Source organism: Emiliania huxleyi, assembly GCF_000372725.1.
Source record: "Emiliania huxleyi CCMP1516 chromosome Unknown EMIHUscaffold_171, whole genome shotgun sequence".
NCBI lineage: Eukaryota > Haptophyta > Isochrysidales > Noelaerhabdaceae > Emiliania > Emiliania huxleyi.
Genome location: NW_005200871.1, coordinates 56,371 through 81,927, shown reverse-complemented (window position 1 = coordinate 81,927; position 25,557 = coordinate 56,371). Strand labels below are relative to the sequence as shown.

General features: G+C 65.5%; 7 protein-coding genes and 1 pseudogene across 8 annotated transcripts; 5 read left to right on the top strand and 3 right to left on the bottom strand.

The window, feature by feature from the left end:
• Window positions 1–5,015: 5,015 nt before the first annotated feature.
• On the top strand, window positions 5,016–5,963 carry EMIHUDRAFT_231258 (hypothetical protein; the record flags this gene model as incomplete). The annotated part of the gene is made up of 5 exons (XM_005784216.1): window positions 5,016–5,098; window positions 5,259–5,343; window positions 5,437–5,516; window positions 5,746–5,831; window positions 5,923–5,963. 5 exons carry the CDS (start codon window positions 5,016–5,018, stop codon window positions 5,961–5,963), a joined length of 375 nt encoding a protein of 124 aa, XP_005784273.1.
• Window positions 5,964–6,082: 119 nt separating this feature from the next.
• On the bottom strand, window positions 6,083–6,686 carry EMIHUDRAFT_231257 (hypothetical protein; the record flags this gene model as incomplete). Its single annotated transcript, XM_005784215.1, has 3 exons — window positions 6,083–6,095; window positions 6,187–6,385; window positions 6,470–6,686. 3 exons carry the CDS (start codon window positions 6,684–6,686, stop codon window positions 6,083–6,085), a joined length of 429 nt encoding a protein of 142 aa, XP_005784272.1.
• A 280-nt stretch (window positions 6,687–6,966) lies between these two features.
• Window positions 6,967–9,377, top strand: MET18 (annotated as a pseudogene; the record flags this gene model as incomplete). The annotated part of the gene is made up of 5 exons: window positions 6,967–7,032; window positions 7,301–7,392; window positions 8,396–8,531; window positions 8,676–8,782; window positions 8,893–9,377. Coding segments are annotated over 5 exons (886 nt in total), but the record flags the coding sequence as incomplete, so codon positions are not given.
• Window positions 9,378–13,383: 4,006 nt separating this feature from the next.
• Window positions 13,384–13,743, bottom strand: EMIHUDRAFT_231254 (hypothetical protein; the record flags this gene model as incomplete). The annotated part of the gene is made up of 1 exon (XM_005784214.1): window positions 13,384–13,743. One exon carries the CDS (start codon window positions 13,741–13,743, stop codon window positions 13,384–13,386), a length of 360 nt encoding a protein of 119 aa, XP_005784271.1.
• A 2,209-nt stretch (window positions 13,744–15,952) lies between these two features.
• On the top strand, window positions 15,953–17,398 carry EMIHUDRAFT_52594 (hypothetical protein; the record flags this gene model as incomplete). The annotated part of the gene is made up of 3 exons (XM_005784213.1): window positions 15,953–16,512; window positions 16,585–17,175; window positions 17,245–17,398. Coding segments are annotated over 3 exons (1,305 nt in total), but the record flags the coding sequence as incomplete, so codon positions are not given.
• Window positions 17,399–20,270: 2,872 nt separating this feature from the next.
• Window positions 20,271–21,401, top strand: EMIHUDRAFT_364711 (hypothetical protein). Its single transcript, XM_005784212.1, has 4 exons — window positions 20,271–20,664; window positions 20,950–21,103; window positions 21,142–21,150; window positions 21,260–21,401. Exons 1-2 carry the CDS (start codon window positions 20,604–20,606, stop codon window positions 21,090–21,092), a joined length of 204 nt encoding a protein of 67 aa, XP_005784269.1. The 5' UTR covers window positions 20,271–20,603; the 3' UTR covers window positions 21,093–21,103; window positions 21,142–21,150; window positions 21,260–21,401.
• A 900-nt stretch (window positions 21,402–22,301) lies between these two features.
• Window positions 22,302–23,705, top strand: EMIHUDRAFT_112528 (hypothetical protein; the record flags this gene model as incomplete). Its single annotated transcript, XM_005784211.1, has 1 exon — window positions 22,302–23,705. The coding sequence occupies one exon, from the start codon at window positions 22,302–22,304 to the stop codon at window positions 23,703–23,705; it is 1,404 nt and encodes a 467-aa protein (XP_005784268.1).
• A 51-nt stretch (window positions 23,706–23,756) lies between these two features.
• On the bottom strand, window positions 23,757–25,297 carry EMIHUDRAFT_468075 (hypothetical protein; the record flags this gene model as incomplete). The annotated part of the gene is made up of 1 exon (XM_005784210.1): window positions 23,757–25,297. One exon carries the CDS (start codon window positions 25,295–25,297, stop codon window positions 23,969–23,971), a length of 1,329 nt encoding a protein of 442 aa, XP_005784267.1. The 3' UTR covers window positions 23,757–23,968.
• Window positions 25,298–25,557: the final 260 nt, after the last annotated feature.

Genomic DNA, 25,557 nt, shown 5'->3' with positions numbered 1-25,557 from the left:
GACGCAGCGGCGGAGGCTGCGCGAGGGCGCTCCAACGCTGCGCCGCACCCCGCCGCCGCCGCCGAGCGAGGCCGCAGCAGCAGCCGCAGCAGCAGCCGCAGCAGCAGCCGCGGCCGGCGCCGCAAGCCGCGCGCGCGCAGCAGAAGCCGCAGCCGCGCCACGAGGTCGCACACGAGATCGCACAGCCGCCGTCGAGGCCGCCGCTCGTCATCCAGCAGCGACGGCAGCAGCAGCAGCAGCAGCCGCCGCGGCGGTGGCAGCGATGCCAGCCGCAGCCGCAGCCGCAGCCGCCGCCGCCGCCGCCGCAACAGCAGCCGCTCTCGCCCCGCCGACGGCCGGCGAGGCCCGACTCGACGGCGGCGCGTGGTCCGACGACGCAGCGGCTTCAGCAGCGTCTCCGACAGTGCGAACGTCGCGACGGCCGGCGGCGCCGCCGCAGGCGCGCTCGCGCCTCGCTCGGCACGCGTTGACTGGCTTCCTCGAGTAGCTCGCCGCGGGCGTAGTCATGCCGTAGTCTGCTTCACCAGTAGTGAGTTCCTACGGAGTGAGTGAATGACGACTTCATACTCACTCCGTAGTTGAGTTCGGTCGAGCCGGCTGTGTCGTAGACTTCATGATTAGGTCGAGCCGGCGGTGTCGTAGGCGCGCTCGCGCCGCGCCGAGGGCCGCCCCCGCCGCCCCCGCCGGCGGTCGGGGGGTGGAGGCAGGTCCCGGGCCCTGGGGGCGGCAGGGTCGGAGTCGGAGGCGGGACACTCGCCGGCGGCGGCGTCGGGCAGCACGGCGGCGGCGGCGGCTGCGGCGGTTACTGCGGCGGCGGCGCACCGCACGGCGGCGCGTCGTGGCGACAAGTAAACTCATCACCAGCGAATGGCGTGCTTAGCTTTTTTATTATTCACGGAGGCGCGTCGTGGCGGCAGGTTCCTTCGCATGCCGACTCAGAGTACGGGTGCGGCGGCCAGCAGGCGAGGGGCACCTTCCGCTACCCCCACAGTACCCGAACCCACCCTCCCTCCCCCCACAGTACTTGAACCCACCTCCCCTCCCCCCCAGCACCTGAACCCACCCTCCCCTCCCCCCACAGCACCCGAACCCACCCTCCCCTCCCCCCACAGCACCCGAACCCACCCTCCCCTACCCCCACGGCACCCGAACCCACCCTCCCCTACCCCACGGCACCCGAACCCACCCTCCCCTACCCCACGGCACCCGAACCCACCCTCCCCTCCCCCCACGGTACCCGAAGCCACCCTCCCCTCCCCGCAGGCGAGGGGCGCGGCTGGCGGCGGCCAGGCTCGCCATGCCCCTCCGGAGCGGCGCTGGTACTCAGCCGAGGCGCCCACCCAGATCATGTCAGAGCCGCCGGAGCCAGACTGCATGAGCTCAGTGCTCAGTGAGGAATGGCAGTCCCCGCCCAGGCCAAGGGAATCACTACTGGTTAGCCTAGGACAAGTGAACCATTCACGGCTTCTTGTCGAATGGGCAGGCGCCCGCCTAATTAACTAATTAATTAACTAATTAACTAATTAATTAACTTGTCGAGTGGGCAGGCGCCCGCCCAGGTCAAGCCGGAGCCACCCAGCCAGACGCCGAGGCAGCAGCAGCAGCGGCGGGCACCCCAGTGGACGCAGGTGGGGAGACTCCCCTACCCCACGGTACCCGAACCCCACCCACGGTACCCGAACCCACTTTCCCCTACCCCGCCGTACCCGAACCCACTTTTCACTACCCCACCATACCCGAATCCACCCTCCCCTACCCCACGGTACCCGAACCCACCCTCCCATACCCCCGTGGACGCAGGTGGCGGGGCCGTCGCAGCAAGCGCTCCATCAGAGCCCGCGGCTGCAAGAGGCGACGCCGGCCTCCCGGCCGCCTCCTCCTCCTCTGCCTACATGCATGGTGCGCGAGGCGCGCGCCGGCGGCGGCTACGCGATGATTCCGCTGGTCGATCTCGACGCCGAGGTGCCTCCGGCCGGTTCATCACTGCTGATGAGCTACGACTTAATTAATCAGGTCGATCTCGACGCCGAGGTGCCTCCGGCCGACGACCCGCGGCGGCGCGACTCCGGCCCCTACTATGAGCTTCCCGCCGCCGGCTCTACCTGGCGGCAGATGCCGCCGCCGCAGGCTGCCGCCGCTGCGCAGGCGAGCTCTCTCGCCTGATCTCGGCATATCTCGCCTGATCTCGGCATATCTCGTGCCCTCTCGCGCCATCTCGGGTGATCTCGTGCGATCTGGCAGGCGAGCCGCTCGAGCGGTTGGACCAGGGTGGAGGCGGCGGAGGAGGGGGGCGACGCCCATGCGCAGCAGGAGCGCGCTGCGTATGTGTAGTATAGACAGGGAGTAGCGCACAGTAACGTGTGATGATGTAATAGGAGGGGGGCGACGGCCGGGCGCAGCAGCAGGAGCACGCCGCGGTGGTGGGGTGCCGCCAGCCTAGAAGCGGAATATCTCCCCACATCTCCCCATATCTCGCTGCGGCGGTGGGGTGCCCCAGCCTAGAAGCCGCATGAAACACGCACTCCGCCGGGTTCACTGAACCCGCATCCCGCAGACTACCCGAGACTGCAAGAGTTTGCCCGAGCTTGCCCGAGATTACAATCTGAAGGCCCCTCCCCTGCGAGATTGCCCGAGGTTGCAATCTGTAGGTTCCTGACCACGCGCGTGCGGGGCCTCTCGAGCGACCCCGTCCTCGAGGCGACGCTGTCTGTCATGAATTCTCTATCGTAGAGAGAACCTCTCTTAGTTCATCATCAGTTGTCACTATTCCCCCGTCCTCGAGGCGACGCTGTCTGTCTGTCATGAATTCTCTGTCTTAGAGAGAACCTCTCTTAGTTCATCATCAGTTATCAAGTATGGCCCGCTCCTCGAGGCGCTCGAGGCGTTGCGGCGGGACGGGCTGCTCGCGGTGCCGCATCCATCTGAGCCGTCCCCTCCCATGAAGAACGCATCAGCTAGTCCATGATACTGCTCTAGGCGCCTCATCCAGCGGTGTGGGCCCTCGTCGCCGCCGCCGGAGACAGCGGCGCGGCTTTGGTGTGCCTCAGGCGCCGGCTGCAGTTGACAGTTAACGATCAACACGCCCCGTCGCAGGCGCGGACTTGGTCGACCTCAAGCACAGGCTGCGCAGCGCGCTTCCCCTCTCGGAAGATGTCGTTCACACAAAGCCCGTCCACTAGATGCGCGCCTAGACTCTCCTAGATTCCTCCTCCCTTCGAGAGTTGTTGATAGCGTGAGCTACATCAGTAGGGCCCACTGCCTCGCCGCCTTCCCATTAGAAACCTAACTAGCAGACTGACGAACTAGTGAATAAAATAGGCTCGTCCACTGCCAATTAAGTTAATTTAATTAATTAATTAATTAATTAGGCTCGTCCACTACCTCGCCTCCTTCCCGCGCCACTTCGACTGCCGCATCGCCGGCCAGTCCGGCAAGGTCACCGCCAGGGACCCTGCCGTGTCGCCGCCGCCAGACCCGCACGCAGAGCACCCGCAAGAGGCGGCGTCGCCGGAACGGCGGGAGCCGCCGCCCCCGCAGCCGCAGCCCCCGCAGCCGCAGCCGCCGCAGCCGCCGCAGCCGCAGCCGCAGCCGCCGTCCTCGCGCCCACCGCCCGCCGCCCCGCCGCCGCCCGCCCCGCCCGCGGCCGATCCTCCTCCGCCGGCAGGGGCGGCGGCGCTGCCGCCGCTCCCGCGCGGGGACCGTGGTGTCCGGCGCGGGGAGCGAGGTGCAGTCCGGCGTGGCGACCGTGCAGCCGCTGCAGCCACCCCCGCCTTGCGCGCCGCGGCGAGGGCGACGCTCGCGGCGGCGTCGGCGGCGTCGATCAGAGTGGAGTGCTCAGGAGGCACGTCGCTGGTGGACGTCGTTGGGTTTGGGGCGGAGCGGCGAGTGCGCGAGAAGAAGCAGAAGCGGCACCCAGAGGGGGCGGGTCCTGCCGGCGGTCTCACCCAGAGCGGCCTTGCCCCGGCCGGCCCGGCGCGGCCCGGCGTCGCGGGGATCCAAAGCGCGTGGCGGCAGCTGCCCCCGCCGCCGGCAGCTGCACCGCCCTTACCGCCCCAGCCCTTACCGCCCCAGCCCTTTGCAACGCAGCCGCCTCCGCCGCGGCCGTTTATGCAGCCGCCGCAGCAGCACATGCAGCCGCTGCCGCAGCAGCAGCCGATGCCGCCGCTGCCGCAGCCGCCGTTGCCGCAGCAGCAACGGCAGCAGCAGCAGCAGCGGCAGCAGCAGCAGCAGCAGCAGCAGCAGTGGGCACAGCAGCAGCAGCAGCAGCAGCAGCGGCCGCAAATGCCACGGGTGCCGCCGTTTTCGCAGCAGATGCAGCACCCGCAGCAGCAGCAGCAACAGATGATGCAGGCGCAGATGCAGCAACAGATGCCGCCGCCGATGCAGCAGACGCGGTCACCGCATCGCCCACCGCCGCCGCACCCGCACCAGATGCCGTTCCGCGGCGGGGCGCCAACTCCCGCGTCATCTAGTGCAATCTCGCGTGATCTCGTGCCCATCAGCCGCTCGGTGCGCGGCGGGGCGCTTGCGGCCGGCCCGCACGGGTGGGGCAAGCACCGGGCCCTGGTCGAACCACCAGCTAGCCTCCTCCCACCGGCTGATTCCTCATCACATAGGGTGGGCGCACCCGGGGCGGCATTCCCCAGCCACCCGCTCCAGGCAAGGCCGCCGCCACCGCAGCGGCCGCCGCCGCCGCAGCGGCCGCCGCCGCCGCAGCAGCCGCTCGGGCAGACGCCTCTTTTGCGCGGCGGCGGTGGCCCCGCGATCGGCTTGCACGGCTTGTGGGTGTGAACGGCGTCTCTTCACAGCTGCAGCTGTGAACAGGCGGCGGCCCCTCGATCGGTTTGCACGGCCGGCCGGGAGCAGCGCCGCCGCCCGCCGCCTTTCACGGCGCCTTTCACGGCAGCCCGCCCGTCGGCCCCACAGTGCCTCTGCCGCCGCGTCCGCTGAGTGGGCAGCACGGGCCGGGGTGGCACGGCGGTGGACAGCCACCACCCGGCGCGGGGCACGGCGCGATGCTTGGAGGCACGAACTCGACGTGGCTTTCGCCGGGCAAGCACCCGGTCTCTGCGCTGTTTGAGTTTGCGCAGGCCGTTGGGTTGCGGCCTCCGCCCCTCTTCGAGGCGGCGAGGAGCGCCCACACCTTTCTTCTCGGAACCTTCTCGGAACCCTCTCGGAACTTTCCCTGCAGGCGGCGAGGAGCGCCCCCCCTCTCCCTGGGGGGCGGGCTGGCATGTCCGTCACCGTGCGCGCTGCAGGGCGCGAGGCGACGGCGGCGGCGCCCGACGCGAAGTTGGCGCGGGCCGGGGCGGCGCACGCCCTGCTGCGCATGCTGTGTCCCCGGTACAACGCCGCCTGCCAGCTCCGGCCGCCTCCGCACGCTGCGTGCGGCGCGAGCTGTGAACAGCGTCTCATCACACTTCTAGCTGTGAATAGGCCGCTTCCGCCTGCTGCGTGCGGCGCGAGCTCTCTATGCGCGGACGCGCCGCGCTAAACGTTCCTTTCGCCTCCACGCGGTGCTTTCTTTCTTCTTCTGTAGGCGGCGCAGTTGCGCACTCCACGCCCGCACACGCTCCCGCACCCGCACCCGCACCCGCACCCGCTGGCTACTTTGGCGCCGCGCCGGAGCTGCAGGCGCCGGCGCGGCCGATCATCTGCGGCGGACCGGGCGCGATCGTCGCCGCCACCGCCGTCGCCGCCGCAGCGAGCGTGCTTTCTCCTCGGGCGACACCGGCCCCGCCGGAGGAGCTGGAGGACGGAGAGCTTCCGGAGTGACGTGGGCGGCGCGGAGGCAGGGGTGGTGTTTGCGGCACAGCGTGGACCGTGGGTCCGTGGGCGGTGCGCCGCGGGGCCTTCGCGCCTCACGCCGGGATGAGGGGGCGCGGCTGTTGTAAAATTCTTTTTCGCACACTTTTCTCTCAGGCGTGATTTCGGGTGTGTCACTGCTGTCGCGTCCGGTCTGAACTCTGGCAAAACGAGAAAGAACGCGGCGCCGGGGGCGGCGGGAGCGGCCAGTGCTATTACGCATTTTTTTTGCGAGCCCCAGCGATTCCAACTCTGGCTCAAGCTCTAGAGGACCCCACTACGGGTCCGACCTAAGAACGCAATGTCCTAATGTAGCTCACGCAAGGGTGGCCCGGCATTGGAAGCAAGCCCGTCTGGCTGGCTTGGCGCGTCCATGAGCACTCCGCGAGCCGCGCGCTCTCGATGTCAAACCCTCGTGGCACCTCGGGCAAGAGACGCAGCGCCCAGATGCGCTGCACCGTCGGCGAGGCCTCGAGCCGCGCCACGATCCGTCTATTAAGCCTCTCGTCAAAGCACAGGTTGGAGAGCCAGACCGCGGTTGCCGTCTCGAGCATTCTCGCGGCCTCGTCCCCGGCGGCGTCTCCACACAGAAAGGTCGTGCGGCGTGCTACGCGGGGTTCGCAGGCGGCCCTTTGGGCGAGCGCCAGCCCATGTCTAGTGGGACTCAGCTCGACGCCCGCCGCGCTATCGACGCCAAGCTCACGCACGGCCTGCATCACCAGCTTCCCAGTGCCGCTGCCGAGATCGACAAATTTGTCACTCTCACCCAAGTCGCCGAAGAGCTGCCGAAACCCAATTGACGTCAGCTCGCCGTAGGTTGTAGCCTGCGGTCCGCCCGCCGCCTCTATGCTCACCGCTTCGTCAGGCCCGATCGCGGCCATCGTCGGCGGAGTCGACAGCCGCGGAGCTAAGCTCACTAAGAGGTACATCACCCAGGTGTCGAGCCAAGAGCTCGTCTGCGCAAAAAAAGAAAAAAAACCCATTGCGCACTGGTACGGGACCGTACCCGGTGTCGTGCAAAAAAAGAACATATACAGAGAGTGAAATTCTTGAGAGAGTGAAAAACGAAGTCCACGCGCAACTGATTGATTGATGGGAAGGCGAAACACAGTCCGACCAACGACTGGGACACCAACGCGGTATGGCTGGACGCGACGGGCGATGACGGTCACTTTGACGTGTCACGAGTTCGCGCGTCCCGAGGACCCGAGCGCGCTGCCGTGGAACAACATATGTGGCTGCCGAGCCACGACGCACGCTGCGGCCATGAGACGAGCTGCTGCGTTGCGACGGAATCAAATCTCACCGTAGCAGGCGACACCTTTTTGCCGCCTCACCAACTCGATACTCGTGACCCTGGCCGCCTCGGCTCCGCTCTCTTTGCACATCCGCAGCCTTGCGAAGCTAGCGCGCGGTGCAATTGCTTCTTGACCCACCCCGCTCCTGCCAATGCAGAGTTTCCGCGTCGAACGTCGGTGAAGCTATCCCGAGGCCCACAGATCCGCATCATGAGGGCGGAGGCTCCTATGCACAAGACCTTTGGGCTCGACTACATCTTCGAGCCGCTCACCGCGAGTCTGCTGCGAGGTTTCCGCGCTGTGGCGACAGGGTGCCACGCTTAACGCGCACGGATGCTTAATGCACACGCACGCACGCACGCACGCGCGCGTGCGATGGTCCGACTGACTCTTCTTCATGAGAGCTCTTCGCGCCTCTTAGCGCCTTGGCGCTTTGACTGTTGTTCAAATTAAGACGGTTTTTGAATTCACATTGGTTGAATAATTGAATAAGACGTTTGTACATGTAGGTAGGTGCGAAAGCCGCGTGTGTCGTGAGGCCCCTTACTTACTTGCTTCCAGCGCCCCTGTGGGTCTCCTCACAAATCCGGCGCCCGGCCTTACCAGGACGTCGGAGCCCCTTGCTTTTGGAATCCTAATTATTGATTGATTGAATGATTGTTCAAATTAGACGGACTCGCTGAAGGGTTTGTGGAGCGACCAGACATTCCTTTGTTACGTAATTTCTCGGGATTGCTGACGCCGTTTGGAACCAGACTAGATTTGAGAGCAGCACAATTGAAAGATCCAGCTCCATTACTAATTAAGCCAGAGGTGGTGAGCTGGCCTTATGTGTGTATACCATGTATGTATGTAGAAAGATGAACAACAGTCAGGCTCGGACTGGACACCAACGCGGTATGGGTGGACGCGGGACAGATGATGACGACACGCACGAACGACACACAGACACAAACAAGCTCACAAGACACACAGCCAGCTGGCTGCCACACACCCTGAGTTGGCGTACACATCACTCAAGGCCGCGCACCCCCCCTGTCGTCTCCCCCAGCCAAGTCGCCGAAGGAACAAACAAGGAACAGACGATGTATACCTTCATGACACGTATCCAGCCCCCACGCGCCAAGATATCGAACCAGACGACGCCGACCACCGGCCAAACCTCCGAGGCCAAATGCCCGGGGGGCACCACTCGCCAGCGGACCCGACGCGGCTGCCGGACCAGCTGTGCGCAGAGTACGCGCCGTACACCGGCGGCGGCGGCGGCGGCGGCGGCTCGGGCCTCGTGCCAGCGTACTGGGTGGAGCGGTACGAGCGCGAGGCGGGCAAGAACTGGGAGCTCTTCTACCGGCGCAACCGCGATCGCTTCTTCAAGGACCGGCACTACCTGCAGGCCGAGTGGGCGGACGAGCTCGCGCCGGACGGCGGGTCCGGTGACGCGGCGGCGGCGGCCGCAGGGGTGGCGGCAGAGGCGGCGGCAGATGCGGCAGAGGCTGCGGCAGAGGCGGCAGAGGCGGAGGAGGTGACTGCGTGCCGCGCGCAGCTGTCGCAGGCGAGCCTCGGCGGCGGCAGCGGCGTGCGCGTCCTCCTGGAGGCGGGCTGCGGCGTCGGCAACACGCTCTTCCCGCTGCTCCGCGCGATGCCGGCGCTTCTGGCCGCGCTGGCCGCACTCGCCTCAAGTTGAGTGGGACGCAGTCACGCCCACTCCAATGCACCCAGGTGCTGACCGTATACGCGCTCGACCTATCCGCCACCGCTGTCGGCATCGTACGCTCCCACCCGCTGGCAGAGGCCGGTCGGGTCGTCGCTGCGGTCGGAGACCTGACCGAGGGCAGCTTGCCGCCCGAGCTGTCTGGCTGCGCTGCGGATGTGGCGACGCTCATGTTTGTGCTCTCCGCCATCGCGCCCTCAAAGTTCGGTGCGGCCCTGCGCGCGGTGCGGTCTGGGCTGCGGCCGGGAGGGGCCGTGCTCCTGCGGGACTACGGGGCTGGCGACGGCGCGTGCGCGCGGATGGAGGCGGGCCGCGAGGCCAAGCGGCTCGACGCCTCAGCGCCGTGGCTGGTGCGGCAGGACGGCACCCGCGCGTACTTCTTCTCGGTGGAAGCGCTGCGTGAGCTGTTTGAGCGAGAAGGCTTTGAGACGCTAGAGTGCGCCTACGCGCACCGGACCACGGCCAACCGCGCCACCGGCGCGACTCTCTCGCGCACCTTTGTGACGGCGAGGTTTCGGCGGCCCGCCAGCGACGCATTGGACGCGGAATTCAGCGCGCCGTGATCGAAGGTAAGGTGTAAGGTAAGGTATTGGTGCCCGGAGCCCTTGCGCCTTGGAGCACTTGGAGTGCAGTCATTAGCCTCACATCCAGGGCCGGGGCCCGGCCCTTGGAGCACTTGGAGCACTTGGAGTGCAGTCATTAACACCTCACATCCAGGGCCGGGGAGCTGAGAAGCGCACCAGCGGGCCGGATGATCGGTATCGGGTTGCGGGCAAGAGCGCCCTAGAGCCGTAGCCCCGGGGGTGCGCGTTCGCAGGGAAAGGGCCGTAAATAAAGTACACACGCCACACGGGTCTCCGAGGGTTAGTACCGCGCTACATCAAGGTGTAACCGCCGATCCATGGCGCGCGTAGCTATGACAGGGACCACGGCCGCGGAACCGGCGGCGGACGGGGCTGGCGCGCAAGCGCCGGCCACCGTCGTGCCGCCGGGGATGCGCAGCGGACGCTGGAATAGCTCCGATCGCGCGCAACTGGAGGACGCGGTGGGTGTCGCAACACGCAAAAGGTTTGTTCGGTGCGTCTTGTGTCAGGGTGATAAGGCCTGGCTACGCGACCATCGAGGTCGACCTGAAGCACGAAAGGCCGCGGGCGACCGCGAGTCGCGAGCTGGACACACGCGCGGAGCGCGCTAGCTGGACACACGCGCGGAGCGCGCTGGCACCTATGTGCGCGGAGCGCACCGCGGTACCGGTAGAGTCTAGACACATGAAGACAGACAGTTTATTAGGAAACTAACTTCGCGCGGGGTCCCTCAGCAGCGTGCACCTCGATCCTGTGTGACCGTGTTTGTTAAGACCCCCCCCAATGAACACACCAGTGAGGGAGGGCGAGACGATCGAGGGGTCCCATACCATGCGGAATCGACCCGTTCCAGTGCTCAACTTGGCCGTGTCCTACAACTGTAGGTAGTTTGCACACCGAATTAGTGCACTCCATGGCAGAGATACCTCATAGGTCGTCGAGCGTGCCTCAGCCAGAGGCGCCGCACGACGCGGTGTTGCATGGCGACGAAGCGGCGGTGCGTTCGTGGCTCAAGAGAGGCGGGCGAGCAAACACCACGCGCGAGAATGGCGAAGTAACCGGCGTTACCCTGCTGATGGACGCCGCCTGCCAGGGCCACGAGCGGATGGCCGCCTTGCTGCTGCAGCACGGCGCAGAGATCAACAAGCGGAACAGCGTCGGCGTCACCGCGCTGATGCTCGCCACCCACTACGGCCACGAGCGGGTGGTCGACCTGCTGATGTGGCGTGGCGCGGAGATCAACGTGCAAAGTAGCGACGGCGACACCGCGCTGATGGGCGCCGCCGTCAACGGTCACGAGCGGGTGGTCGACTTTCTGCTTCAGCGGGGCGCGGAGATCGACCAGCAAAACAGCAGCGGCTGGACCGCACTGATGCACGCCGCCGTCCAAGGCCACGAGCGGGTGGTCGAGCTGCTGCTTCGGCATGGCGTGGAGATCAACGTGCAGAACAGCACCGGCTTCACCGCGCTGATGGGCGCCGCCAAAATAGGCCACGAGCGAGTGGCTGGTTTGCTGATTCGGCACGGCGCGGAGATCGACAAGCAGGACAGCTTCGGCAGCACCACGCTGGTGTACGCCGCCCGCTACGGCCACGAGCGGGTGATTGACCTACTGCTTCAGCGCGGCGCGGATGCCAACCTGCAGAATAACAGCGCGAGCGGCGTCACGGCGCTGATGGTCGCCGCCGATGAGGGCCATGCGCTGGTGGTTGAGTTGCTGATTCGGCACGGCGCGGAGGTCAACGTGCCGCACAGTGACCGCGGCACCGCGCTGATGGGCGCCGCCTACAATGGCCACCTTCCCGTCGTGCTCTGCCTTCTGCAGGCTGGCGCAGAGACGAAGGCACGCTCTGCGAACAGCAGTTCCGCGCTGGATCTCGCCAAGAAGGGGGCGGCCATGCCTGCGACTGCTGACGCCGCCGGCGCTCCTCCAAAGGACCACGCCGGGTGCGTGCGCGCTCTCACAGAGCATGCAGCGGCTGTGAGAGAGGCCGAGGCAGCAGAGAAAGCGGCGGAGAAGGCGCTCGAAGCCAAGAGGCGGCGCGAGCAGCGCGAGCATGAGGAGGCCGTGGCGGCGCGAGAGCGCGAGCATACGGCACGACAGCGCGAAGCAGAGCGGGCGGCGGACGAGGAGCGCCGGGCGGCAGATGCAGCGGCGCTGGAGGAGCAGAAGCGAGCCATTGCTGCGGAGGTGGAGGCAAAGCTGGCCGCCGAGCGCGCGGCAGTAGAGGATACGCTGCGGGCGAGGACGGCAGAGAGGCGAGCAGCAGAGGAGGCGCAGCTTGCAGAGCAGCGGGCGGCGGCGGCGGAGCGCAAGGCTATTCAGGCAGAGGCGGAGCGGCGCGAGAAGGAGGCTGCTGACAAGCGGGCGGAGGAGGAGAAGGCGAAGCGGCTGGCGAAGGCAGCCGAGAAGAAAGCGGTTAGGAAGGAGGGCAAGGCGAAGAACAAGGAGGCCAAGAGGGCGCCGCCTGCCTTCAAGCTCGAGGAGGAGCGGAGAGCGAAGGCTGCGGCAGAGCTTCGCGCACAGGAGGAGAAGGCGGTACAGCTGGCTGCTGAGCAGGAGGCGGCAAGGCTAGCAGAGCGCGAGGCGGCAGAGCGAGCGGGTGCGGCGGAGCGGGCAGCGCTGCGCGAGGCTGCGGAGCTAGCAGAGGCGCTGCGTCGGTCAGCGGTGGAGGCGGAGGAGGCGCTGACGCATCGGGTGTCGCGGTGCGAGGAGGCGGTGAGCAGCGAGTCGACCGGCGGCGGGGGGGACTTGCCGCGGCGTGTCGATCTGCTGGAGGCGAGCCTCGGCGCGGCGACCGAGGGTAGCCTCGAGGAGCGGGTCAGCGCTATCGAGCGCTTGATCGAGCCAGAGGCGGCAGAGGCGGCGGAGCAGCCTCTGCCAGTCACCGAGGCGCTTGCTGCCGTCTCACTAGCGGACGCCGGCCTCAACACGGGGCGGCCGGCTGCCCCAGAGTCCACCATGGGAGGCGAGACGTCGTGCATCATATGCTTCGAGCGGCCGAAATCTCACCTCGCGGTGCCGTGCAGCCACTTGTGCGTCTGCGGTCCATGCTCCGAGCTCATGCGGGAGTGTCCTTATTGCCGCGAGCCAGTGATGATGTGGCTCGCCCCTCGTCCTGTGTGAACTGTGTGATCACGGTGTTGGGAGGAGTTACTGTCTTACTTATCAGCTATTGAACCCCTCCACCGTTCCGAAGGTGAAAAGAATTGTGGAAGTAGTTGCTGCCGAGGGTCGGCGCTGTGTGCCAACGAGTCGAATGTGTCCAAGTCAGTTGTCCGCGCGGCGAAAAAGAATTTTTCTCTTGGTCTCTCGGCGCGAAAAAGAATTTAAACAAAAAACTCTCTCTCACAGCAGACAGGCTCGACACAGGTGAAACACCAATCCTCGCTACCAACGCGGCCAAAGGATATCCACCTCGAGAATATGTGAAAAAGAATCATCTCTTTCCCGCCTGGGCGGGGCGGTGGGCGGGCGCGCGGTGCGGCGTGGCGTGTGCGTGTGTGCGACTGCAACGAAGGACCGCTCGCAGAGGACCATTGGGTTTGTACTATTAACAACGAGGTAGGTAGGTAGGTAGAAAGGTGAAGAACAGCCAGGCTCGGACTGGACACCGACGCGGTATGGGTGGACGCAAGACAGATGATGACGACACGCACGAGCGACACACAGACACAAAAGCTCACAAGACACACAGCCAGCGGGCTGCCACACACCCTGAGTCGGCGTACACATAACTCAAGGCCATATCCTCCCTGTCGCCCCCCCCAGCACTCCACGGTGCCAAGAGTCCAAACCGCACTAATCCCGACCCCCGGTTTTTTCGCTCAGGTTTTCAAACTTGTTCTATCATAGTTAGCTGCTAAGTGAGAGCAGTGGCACATCGCGTTCTCACCACGGTCGCCGCTCATGGCGCGGCGCGCCTGCGCAACGCGGCCCCGAGAGGGGCCGCCTGGCCACCGGTGCCACTGCGCCGCACGGATTTCACCCCACTTTCGCGACTGTGGCCGTCCAACAGTCTGCCGGCGCGGCGGGCGCATTCGAATGCGCCCGCTGCGCCGGCAGACTGTCAGTGCTATCCCGGGCGGCGCGCCAGCGAGCCCGGACGCTGGCCAGCCGCGAGGACAGCGCCATCGTCATCGGCGTCTCCTGCAGCAACTTCAACAGCACAAGGTAGCCGGGTCGGAGGCCTCCCGCCGAGCTGCCGAGCCACCCCGCACCCGCGCCACCCTGCCTCAGGGAGTCAGTTGAGAGGGTGCGCAAAACCTTACCAAAACTGGCACGGGTCACGCGCCGCTCGGGAGCCGCGGCGCAGCCTCCAGAGACTGCAACGACAGCGAGCATACGCGCACGCGACTAAGCAGCTAACTCGAGGGGTTTCCTCAATCAACCGAACGCGCTAGGCTGGCGAAAAAACCGGGGCGCGGGATTAGTGCGCAAGGGCACAACAACACAACAGACAACAGGAAGTGACATGCGAGGCTAGAGCAGGCTTGCTCACAACGAGGTAGGTAGGTAGGTAGTAAGGTGAAGAACAGCCAGGCTCGGACTGGACACCAACGCGGTATGGGTGGACGCTAGACAGATGATGACGACACGCACGAGCGACACACAGACACAAACAAGCTCACAAGACACACAGCCAGCTGGCTGCCACACACCCTGAGTCGGCGTACACATAACTCAGGGCCACATCCTCCCTGTCGCCCCCCCCAGCACTCCACGGTGCCAAGGGCACAAACAAGGGCACAACTCAAACAACAGACGACAGGAAGTGATATGTGAGGCTAGAGCAGTTTGCTCCACCTCTAGCAATCTCACCGGCCGGCAAGGCACGGACGAGACCATGTGTGGGGTCTAGTGAGGTGTCTATGGACGCCCTCCTCAGAGGCTAGCTGCCTACAGCTAGCCCTTCTCGCACTCACAGGCGATGACAGTCCAATGTATGAGCGTATGCAAGTTGAGGCGCGTGGGCTAAATCTAGGCCGCACGTCGTGGCACTATGACGAAGTAGACGTGCGGCCGCAGCGCGCCCGCCGCAGGCTCGGCGGTGCGCGCGTGTTAGCGACAAAGTTGCGGGTGGAGCCATGCCCGACTTTTCGAAGGTGAGGCCTCTGCGACGAGTGCCAGCCGCGCTGCGGAGCCACGCCCTTCGAGCCGCGTCCCGTCAGCACTGTCCCCGAGTGGTCCCGCCTCAGCGGCACACACTCTCGACCAGGACAGTCCCGCCAACGGAAACGTGTCGCGCGCCGGCGACGATTGCGGCGTGGTCGTTGTGAAGCGGAGATGGCACGACCACCGCCCTGCATTGCAGACCGGGCAAGGAGGGGGCTGCTCCCGTTCCGCGAGGAACAGGAGGTCTCCCCCCCTCCCCCTGCCTGAGCAGCGACGTGTGGAAGGCAGCCCCTTGAGTCGAGGGCGGCGCTACCATTGCGCCGACTCAAAGACCAGCTAGCTGGTCCGTTCAGTACAGATGGTCTCGCCGCCCCGCTCCGCGTCGCCCGCCGCCGCGCCGCGCCGCCGCCTCGCGCAGCCGCCGCGCCGCGCCCCGCCCGATGATTAATAATTAAGATTACCCGGAATACGGTACGCAATTAAGGAATTAATGAAGTGAATTAATCAATTAAGTGAGCGCCCTCGCGTCACCTATGACTCGACCAGTGCGAAGGTGAAGAGATGTCACCGAGCGTGCGTGCAGCTGGCCCGGAGGGGAGAGAGAGAGAGAGAGAGAGAGAGAGAGAGAGAGACAGAGAGCAGAGAGAGAGAGAGAGAGAGCAGAGAGAGAGAGAGAGCAGAGAGAGAGAGAGCAGAGAGAGAGATATTGAAAATGGCGACAACAGTGCCGAGCAGCAGCAGCAGCACGCCCACGGCCCGAGCCAGAGCGAGGAGACGGAACGGCCGAGCCGACAACGGAGGCAGCGAGCAAAAAGGCAGCGCGGCGCGGCTCGCGCGCCGCGTGCGCCAAGCAGCCGAGGCTGCCGAGGAGGCCGAGGAGGCCGAGGAGGCCGAGGAGGCCGAGGAGGCCCCCCCCTCCCCCCCGGCGACTCGAACCGGGAGCCAGTCGACGCACGAACGGAACGCTCGCACATCACCGGATATGTCAACTCGCAGCAGCGAGGCAGCAGCTCATATACAGTGGACTTTACTCAAAGCAGCGCAGAAGCGCTCGCAGAGCGGTGCACAGCGCCGCGCACGCCACGCCGCGGGCGGTCGGACGAGCGCAGCGTACGTCGGCCGCGAGCCGCGTCGCCAGCCGTCTCGCGAGAGAGCGGCGCCACCACGTGCGCGCAGCAGCCGCCGCGGCAGAGACGAGCCGCGGCGACGTCCGCTAACTGCCATTGGCGGTTAGGACTAGTTATTCCACACAACGAAGGCGCTCTCAAAAGAATTATACACGTATTCGCTCACGCCTCGATCAGGCGAAGGCCCTTGCGTCGCCCTCGCCAGAAAGGAAGTCGTCCTCAGGCAGATGATCGAATCCGCCACCCTCCGACGTCGATAGCGGTGCATGGTTGCGATGCTGAACAAAACCATCGACACTGCGCGATTGCGCACGTTCGTGCTGCTCTGTGCCGTGATCGCCATCGACAAAGCGGACCAAATTCTGTTGCCGGCCGTGTACCTCGAGGTGTGCAACGAGTATGGCGCCGGACCGGCAGCGCTGGGTATGGCGACCTTTTGGCGTGGCATCGTGCAATCGATAGTTGCGCTCGCCGTTGGCCCGCTGGGCGGTCGCTACGACCGCGTGAAGCTCATCGCCATGGGCTGCGTGTTCTGGTCCGTCGCCTCTCTCTTCGTCGGCTCGGCCACGTCCATGCGCACGCTCGTGATTTCGCGGGCCTTGAACGGAGTCGGCATCGGCCTGGTCATCCCGCTGGTCTATGCCCTCGTCGCCGACCTCTGCCCCGCAAACCTGTCCGGACGCGCCTTTGGCGTCCTGAACTTTGCCAACAACGGCGGCGCCGCGCTCGGCGGCTTCCTCGCCACGCAGCTCGCCGACACCGACGGCGCCGTCGCCGGCTGGCGCCTCGTCTTCTACAGCGTGGCGGTCGTCTCTTGCGCGACGGCCGCCGTGCTGCTCTGCTTCGGCCGCGACGTGCGGCCCGCGCTGACGTGCGCGACCAGCCCTAGTGCGCGACCGCCATATCCCGCCGCGGATACCGCGAAACAAACCGTCCACACCAGGGATGCGACCGGCGGCGGCCGCCTCGCGCGGCCGCCGCCCCTCTCGGCCAGGGCGGCGCTCGCCGAGGCGTGGCACGTCGCGACGGTGCCCACCTTCCTCATCATCATACTGCAGGGCGCCGTGGGGTCGGCGCCGTGGTACTCGATGTCCTTTTTGACGCTGTACTTTGAGCTCAGGGGCCTGTCGCACGCGGCCGCGGGCGCGACGCGCTCGCTGCTCGACACGGGCGCCATGTTCGGCAACCTGCTCGGCGGCGCCCTCAACGACCTCGCCGCGCGCCTCGCGCCGACGCATGGCCGCGTGCTCGTCGGGCAGCTCTCCGTCTTCTCGGGGCTGCCCATCTTCCTGCTGCTCTTCTACGGCAGCGCGCCGCGCGCCGCCGCGCCGCTCATGCTGCTCGCGGGCCTGCTAGTCTCCTGGTGCGGCGGCGTGAACAACTCGATGATGGCCGAGGTCGTCGACCCCGCCCTGCGCACCACCATCTACGGCCTCGACCGCGCGCTCGAGGGGGTCGTCGCGCCCGTCGGCGGCCTCGCCGCGGGCTGGATCGCCGAGGAGTTCTTTGGCTTCGCGCAGAGCGACGGCGGCGCGTGCGGCGGCGGCAGCGGCGGGGGCGGCGGCGGTGGCAATGCCAGCAGCAGCAGCAGCAGCAACAGCAGCCTCCACGACGGCGGCGCCGAGGACGCCGGCAACGCGAAGGCCTTGGGCGACGCGCTCGCCGTGACGATGCTCGTGCCGTGGGGGTTCTGCTTCCTCGCGTACAGCTTGCTCCACTGCACCTACGGGCGCGACAAGCGGAAGACGGAAGCGGCGCTCGCGGCGGCGCAGGCAGCGGCCGACGGCGGCGGCGGCGGCATGCTGAGCGACTCGAAAGCGAGCGACCGCAGCGCGCCTGCCGGCAGCGCTGCAGGAGGTGCTCCGGCCGGCGGCATCGAGCTGCGGGGACTGCGCGCGCACGACGCCGCGCGTCGGTCGTGGAGCGAGGTCGATGTACCTGCTAGGGAGCGACGTACAGTAGGTGTCGTCGTGTGAGGGTGAGAGTGGTGAGCCACGTGCCGTCCTCCCATCCCTCCCTTTGTTTTCTTTCTTTCTGCATGGGGAAGGCACAACACCGGGAAAACAACTACAGTCCGAGGCACGGAACTGACGCGCACTGATCTTCGCCCACTGAGGCTGTCCGGCAGCGCGACCGTGACGAGGAAGTTCCGTTGGGAAGAGCAGCGTCCACAGCGAGTCGTGAGATCTAAAAATCATGCACTCACCGCCTCCGGTCACACACGCGAGTGGCGAGCCGACCGAGCCATGTCTCGCCCTTCGGCGACTCATGCGTGGGCGTCGCGTTGTACGCCCGCGCTTTGAGGGCAGGCTGCGCGTGGTGCGTTCGGTGCCCGTACCCCTCCTCGATGCCAAGGCGCCCAAACAGAAGGCTGTGCAGCCAGTCAAAGGCGTGGGGGCGGAAGTTCTTCCCCTCCGCCACCAGCGTACCGTCGGGCTCCACGTGCTGCAGGTGGAAGCTGACTAAGTAGAAGAGCATCCGCGTGAAGCGGCTGATGACGGCGAGCTCCAAGGCGGGCCGCGTGAGACCCACGGCGGAGAGGAAGACGAGGATCGCTGCGCGCACGCCGAAAGCGCACATGATCGGCGAGAGCGACGCTGCTAGCTGCAGCGATCCACAGAACTCAATCTCGGGTTGGAAGAAGCACTGCACACATGCCCGCGCTGACTTGTACGGGGCCGCAGTGTATCCGAGGGAAAGGTCCTTGCCCTCGACCATCGAGTAAGCGTGGTGCGTGGCGTGAATCCTCCGTTGATACACCACGTCTGCGGTGAAAAGAGACTCGAACGAAAAGGCGAGCAGGGTGGAACAGAGCAGGCCGACGGCCGACCGGTGATGGCATAAGGCGTTGGTCAGCGAGCCCGGCTCGTGCGTTAGCGAGTGAATCGCATTCTGTATGCGCGGCACGAGGCAAACCATCAGCAGCCTCCCAGCAGGCGGGCAGCAAAGCAACGGATACTGCGATGCAATGTAGAGGAGGAGCCACGCGTCGTGGGTGTCGCTCACAAATGGCGACAGGCGGAAGGGCTCCGGCATGGCCACGTGCAACTCCGCTGGTTCTAGTTCGCAGTCAACAGTTCGCAACCAACACTTGCTTGAGCCAAGCCGGCGAGATTCACCAGGAGCTTGCCTGAGAGTAGCAGCGTGCATTGATGGTACATGCAGCTATTCAATAAGAGGCTACTTGTAAGTCCCCTGGGGGGGGGGGGGGGGGGTTGGCAGTGCCCGCCGTGTGTACTTGTTACTACGCTCGTGAGGCTGTGAAAGCACACGCCCACCCTACGATGCTCGCGCACACCGGCTCGGGCTACATCTCGTCGAAGCAACTCGACGTGCCCGTGCCGTACCTCGTCTCGCTGCCGAGCGCCTCGATCGCGCCATCGACCATCGCCGCCTCCGCGCAGCCGCGTACCAATCTCGTCTTTCTCATGGCCTCGCCCTCGCGCAACAAGGTCCGCTATGAGGTCGCAGGCCAGCTACGCGAGGCGCGCGATGGCGCAGGTGGCGGGTCCTCCTGGCTGCGCTCGGCCCTGTCGTCGCCGCCGCCCGCCTCCTCCTCGTCGCTGCGTGGCCATGGCATCGAGCTCTACGAGACCGATATGCGCAAGGAAAAGACGATGCCACTCTCTGCCGACGAGACGATGCGCCGCATGCGAGACACGACCTTCTGGTGAGACCCACGCCCCACGCGACGCCACATACGCGCTGCGTGCTTCTCGTTGAGTGCTCTGAGCGTCTCACTCCCTCTCTGCCTCTCTCTTGTCCAGCGTCGCGCCGACGGGCGACTCAGACGGCTTTACGCAGCGCTTCTACTACATCCTCGCGGCGGGATGCATCCCGGTGCGCGTCGACACGTACTACCCCGACCTCTCCTTTGGGCGCGTCGCGTGGCCGAGCAAGCAGACCATCCAGTGGCACCGTGCGGTCGTGCTGCTGCCACCAGAGAAGCTGCGCACCGTCGGCCTGCTGCCAATGCTCGCCAACATCTCCGACACGCAGATTGAGAAGATGCGCGAGTACATTTCGCGCGTGGTGCGGCCGCACGTGCTCTTCGACTACCGCGGCCGCCAGCCCGACGCCTTCTCCGCCTTTTTGGACGAGCTGCTCTTCCTAGCAAAGGAGCGGCTGCCGCCGTTGGATAAAAAGTAGAGTGCTGTGTGTGGTACGCCCGCGGGACCTGTTCCTTTTAAGAATATGATGTAACATACTTCCGGGCCGGTGTGCGGGGAGCGAACCTTAACGACCGCCCAGAAGCTTTCTGAGCGAACCAATCGGGCCAGGATCATCAGCATATGTCCCCTGCACAACATCGTGGGCGTTTGAGCGGTATTTGAGGAGCACCGCGACTCTGAAGTTCGGCCGGGTGGTCTGCAGACCCCCCCCCCGGAGCAGCAGAGGCTCCGTGGGGTCGAAAAGTCGACGCTGGGAGTCGCACTCGTCAAACCGTCGCAACACCACGCGGTCCGCACGTACCTCCCACATCCCCTCCACCGCTGAGAAGGCGCAGATCGACCGCCGGGCCGCGTAGTCGTCGTTAAGGAGCGGTTTTTGGAGCCGTACGAAGAGGTCCCAGACGGGCGAACATGCGGTTTTTCGACGACCACACGCGATGTGGTATCTGGTTTTTGCTAAAAACGGGCCGCCTAGTGCAGCATCACTAGTACAACACGCAACCACACTGAAAGCTCCACACTAGCCGGTATAGGCGAGCGCCGACGGCGTCACGGTCGCCGGAGTGGACGCACTGCACACACACTGTGACCGTGTCGTGGGTGTGACAGTGCGCGACACAACCGTCGGCGCCGCGCTATCGCGGCGCCCCGCAGTCTACACGCCTCAGGCACACCCCTGAACGCGCCATGGGCGCGCAGATACACCGCAGCGCCGTGGAGAATCCACACCTGGCCGGTCCCGAGCCCCGTCCTGGGCCTCCAGGCGGCCGAAGATCGGCGTTCGGGCGGGATGAACTTGTCGGAAATGGAGCAAACTTGGCGCGGCTCGTCGCTCGCGGTACCGGGTGAGCCTGGATAGGGCAAAATCTGGGGTGAATACGAGGGACAGAGGTCGCAAGTTTGTCGCGCAAGTTTGCGCGGCGTGGCGCTGCCCCGCTGCCGAGGGCGCCACCAACCCGTGGCGGCGGCATTTCCAGCCCAAATTGGGCGTTCCGTGCGCCTTGCCGGCGAGAGTGGACGGGCTGTGCATCGTGGGGGGGGGTGAGTGGGAGGGAGGTGGTCGTGTGCCTACTTTGTCGGCCGCGCGCGAGGAAAATACTGGGTGTGAGGCGCGCAGGAGGCGAGGGTGGGCGCGCCGGCGGTCGAGCCACCGAACAATTCGACGTGGCGCAGCTCCGCGCCGGCGGGGACGACCGAGCACATGATGTCGGCGGCGGTCACGCGACGAGGGAGAGCCGCAGGAGCCCTCTGTGGAGCAGGCGCGCGAAAGCAGCGATGAGTGGCGCTTCGTCAGCCACCTGTGGGCGGTCACCGGGGTGACGCCACGCCTCAGCGAGCTGGATCCGGGAAGGGCAAGGTGTCACGCGGGCCCTGTCTGCAGCAGCAGTGCTAACTAAAACGACAAAATTCCGGATGGACCGGAGACTGTCTACTCTTTCGGCGCACCGTCCTCGACCGCGCTGAAAAGCTGGCTGGTGGTCGCCGCAGCGCGTCGGCGCGACTCCAACTGGTTGGGCACTCGGCTGGGTCCATCAGCAAGAGGCCCGCCCCGTCGGGCGGCCCCGGGAGCGCATGATGCCCCTCCGAGAGGCGCTGACGCCCCGCCGAGATCGCGCTGGTTTGGCACGAAAAACACGAGGCGCCAAGGGGGGGGGTCAAGTATGTTACATCATAAGAAAGGAAGAAAGAAAACAGACAACCCAAGCGCCAAGGGGAGGGAGGAGGGGAGGACGGCACGCCGCCACCACACAGGGATTTTAAGGAGAGGAGTGTGGTGCTAGCCGTCGCCCACCCCAACCCTTGGTCGTCTGCCTCTTTCTATCTCCCTTTTACGCCAACATTTTTTCTTTATTTGCACGATTCACACGACAGACAAGGCGCAGACGACGGCAAAGAAAGAAAGAAAACAGACACCCCAAGGGAGGGATGGGAGAACGGCACGCCGCCACCACACAGGGATTTTAAGGCATAGCGGGTCAGCTCAAGCCCTAAAACGGCGGGAGGGGTAGGGCTATATCGATAGAGCTAGAGGGCTCAACCACCCCTCCACCCCTCCACCCTCCACCCCTCCACCCTCCCGGAGCGAGAGGGGTCCGTCCTCGAGCCCTCCCACTTCCACCCCTCCGACCGGAGGGCTCGCCAGCCCACAGGGCTGGAGGGGTCCCCGTCTGTGTGTGTGTGTGTGTGTGTGTGTGTGTGTGTGTGTGTGTGTGTGTGTGCTGTGTGTGTGTGTGTGTGTGTGCGTGTGTGTGCACACTACTCACTCACACTCACTCACGTCTCGCCTCGCAGTCACTTGGAGAACTTGGAGTGCGGTCACAACACGTTTTGCAGGAGCTGGTTGGACGGTGGATATTTTTTCTTTTTTCGCGTTTTTTTACGAAAGTACGTCCCACGCTGGTCCCGCCCCCCGGCGGCCTTGTTAGTTGCCTGTCCTGTCCTGCGGAGCTCAAGCAGCCCTGTCCCGCGGCGGCGCTGTACATACACGATGACGCTCGCCGACGAAATCGAGCGCAGCGGCGCGTTCCGCGATGTGATCCGCGCGTCCAACCGGCAAGAGTCGGAAATCGCCAGGCTGCGGGATGCTTTTGCGGCCAAATCGAACCGAGGTGAGCGCAAGCTCAAGCTCTACCACGGCACGTCGCTGGAGGCGGCGCTGCGCATCGAGAGCCAGGGCTTCCAGGCGTCAGCGACAGGCTGCCTCGGCCCCGGCGTCTACTTGGCGCGCGCGGACAAGGCTCTCCGCTTTGCGCAGGAGGGCGGCCGGCACGGCGGCGCGGAGGGCGGCCTCGTCGAGGTCCTCGTGCGCTTCAAGAACCCAAAGTTTGTTGCCGCCGATGACGACACTTGGCAGGCCGAGGGCTACGACGCGTGCCGGGCCGAGGAGACCTCCGCCTCGCAGAATATGGAATGGTGTGTCCTCCACCCCTCCCAGTGCCACGTCGTGCGCGTGCAGCCCGTCCCGCTGGTTGGCGGCAGCGCGCGCGTCAACGCTGTGTCGGAGGGCTCTTCCTTTGAGCTGGTGGAGGAGGCGCTCGGCGACCTCTCCCTAGACAGCGCCTCTGCCTCTGATGCGGCCTCCGAAATCTCAGACAACTACTCCGCGCCGACCCACGCCAACTTGCGCGCGCTCGCGCAGTCCGAGCAGCCAGAAGCGGTGAGGCGGATGTTTGTCTGCCCAGAGCACGGCTTCTTTTGGAAGAAGGTGGCGCCCAAGCGCAACGGACTCTGCGTCGCTCGTTGCAGGCGTTGCCCGGTGGTGAACGGCGTCGGCACCCGCTACATTGCAATCCCAGCGGCGGAGGAGCGCGGCAAGGGGCTCTTCGAGTGCGGTGACTGCGGCAACGTGTGGACCTCCAACACCGCGTGCCGCTCGCTCAAGCAGTATTGCCATGCGGAGAATTGCAACGCTCGCGAGGAGATGCGCGGATTCCTGCCAAAGGAGATTCGCGCGCCAGAGCCCGCCTGGCTACGCGCTCGTCGCGCCCAGGCCCGCTCGCGCAACATCCCAAGCATCGACGAGGATCAGCCATTCGAAGCGGGCGGGGAACAGGGCGGGGCGGGCGGCTTCGAGGGCGGCGGCGGCCATGAGGGCGGCGGCGGCTATGACGGCGGCGGTGGTTACGATGACTGTGGCAGCTACAGCGGCGCTGGCCAGCTCTGGCCAGAGGGCGTGGCCGAGGCTGACGCCGGTCAGGGCACGCCGGGCGGCCCGACGCGTCGTGGGAGCACCCGGCGCAAGCACTGGTGCTTTGGGTGCGAATCTGGCGCATGCAGGGCGCCGCCGCCCCTCTCACTCAAGCACGAGAGCACCGGAAGCACGGCACCGACCCGCTCGACGCTCCGCACGTGGTCAACGGCAAACTCGCATGCACGTCTCGCGCGCGCGTGAACAGGGCAGGCCCCAAATGACGTGTGAGTGTTAGAGTTGTTTGGTATTGCTAAAAATCTCTCCCTCGCCTTTAAACAAAGAAAGAAAGAAAACAGACATGCATAGTGACTCATCTCTTCTGAGTGTAACACGGAACATGCAGTTCGAGTGCTCCCTCCGGCGCGCCCTCGCGCTCGCTCTACATGGCTAGCACAGGCGCCCGTTTGCAACACGGTGGCCTAACCTCTGCGTACAACAAGCGACAGTATTACGACTACTCACGACTAATGCAGATCGCGATACATGACCGTTATTGCACCAATGTCGACCGTGAAGCCACAGTTGAACATCGTTGCGGCTCCCTCGCAGCTGGACTTGCGTACCTTTCCTTCCATGCCGTGAGTCCCGGCAGCTGGCTTGCCCAAATCACTTTTCCTCTTCATGTTATTCAGTGTCTGGAACACCCTGGATTTGCGCTCATCGGACGAAAGATCGCGGTACGTAGCATACGCATCAGTGTCCGGATCCTCGATATATTTGAGCATGCATGAGGGCAACGAGTTTGGCTCGACGCGTCCCGCAGTGATGGTCTTCTTCTTCTCGTTTTCCTGGGTGGATCCCTCCTTGTAAGCAGGGTTGGCACGAACCGAATGGCCCCAATCCGAGAAGCGCAGCGATGAAAACTCGCATTGCCATGGCCCCATTCGGTCGTAGATAGTCAGCGTCCCGACCTCGCCATCGGGCACCATGTTAGCGTGCACCTTGCGCTTTTTTGCCGCACCGGGCGCAGGATTCTCAAAGCTCTCCTGTACCAGCTCCAGGTAGGCCTTGTTGTCGATGCTCTCACGGGCCGTGACGGCCCGGTCGGCCTCGTGTTGCGACCGTGATAGCCACTCCTGCCTTTCAGCGATCTTTGTCACCGACAAGCCGAACGCGCACTTCGGGAACTTGTAGACGGGCGCTCGCTTCGACGCGTCGTCGTCCCAGCCGTCGAACCGCCGCTCCTTGAGCATGTTCTGGTAGTAGAGGCGGCCAAGCTCTGGCGCCGTCATCAGCGAGTATCGCTGCTGCGCGTACTGGAACGCCTCGGCCCAGTCGACTTTTTCTAGTTGTACGCAGAGCCAGCCGTCGCCATCCTCACAGTCGGCTTTAAAGCCGCCCATCCCGTTGGCGCGGCGCCGTGACGGCTTGCGGAGTGCCTGACCAAGCTGCCTTTTGTCGAGGCTGACGTCCTTCAGCTTTTCGAATCGATCGTATACGTCCTCAATCTTCGACAGCTGAGGCCTGTCCTTGCCCTGGCGGGCCTTGGGCAGCGCGGGGCCCATGAAGCCGCCTGTGCGCATGTGCGCCACGATTGCATCTTTCATTGGGCGGCCGGGGTACTTCAATGGAAAGGATGAGCATTTGTCGTTGTCCATGTCATCCGTCGAGCAGCTGCCCTCGTCGCTACCCACGTCGCCACTTGCAAAGTATGCCATGGCGGCGGTCCCGGCGACGCCAGCCGCGGCAGCGCCGGTCTGGGCGGCCGTGGCGATGAGCGCGTTTCGGGCCGCCAGCTTCGTCGACTGCCGACCCTCGGTTGTGCTGCATCCCAAAGCGGCGACGTTGAACATGTACCACGGATGCGGCGAGCACGACCCGTTGAGTGGCGTTAAGACGCTGAGCGGCAACCGCGGCGTCACTTGCGGCGGGGGCGGGGGAAGCGAGACTTGCAACGACGGCGAGCTCGTCGTGCTCGTGGTGTTGTCCGGCTCCGCGCCGGCGCCGTCCGGTGCGGCGGCCACAGCAAACTTGGCGGGAGGGGGCGGCGGCGCGGCGGCGGCGGCGCCGAACGCCTCGATGTCGACGCTGCGAGAGCTGACGGCGGCGGCGC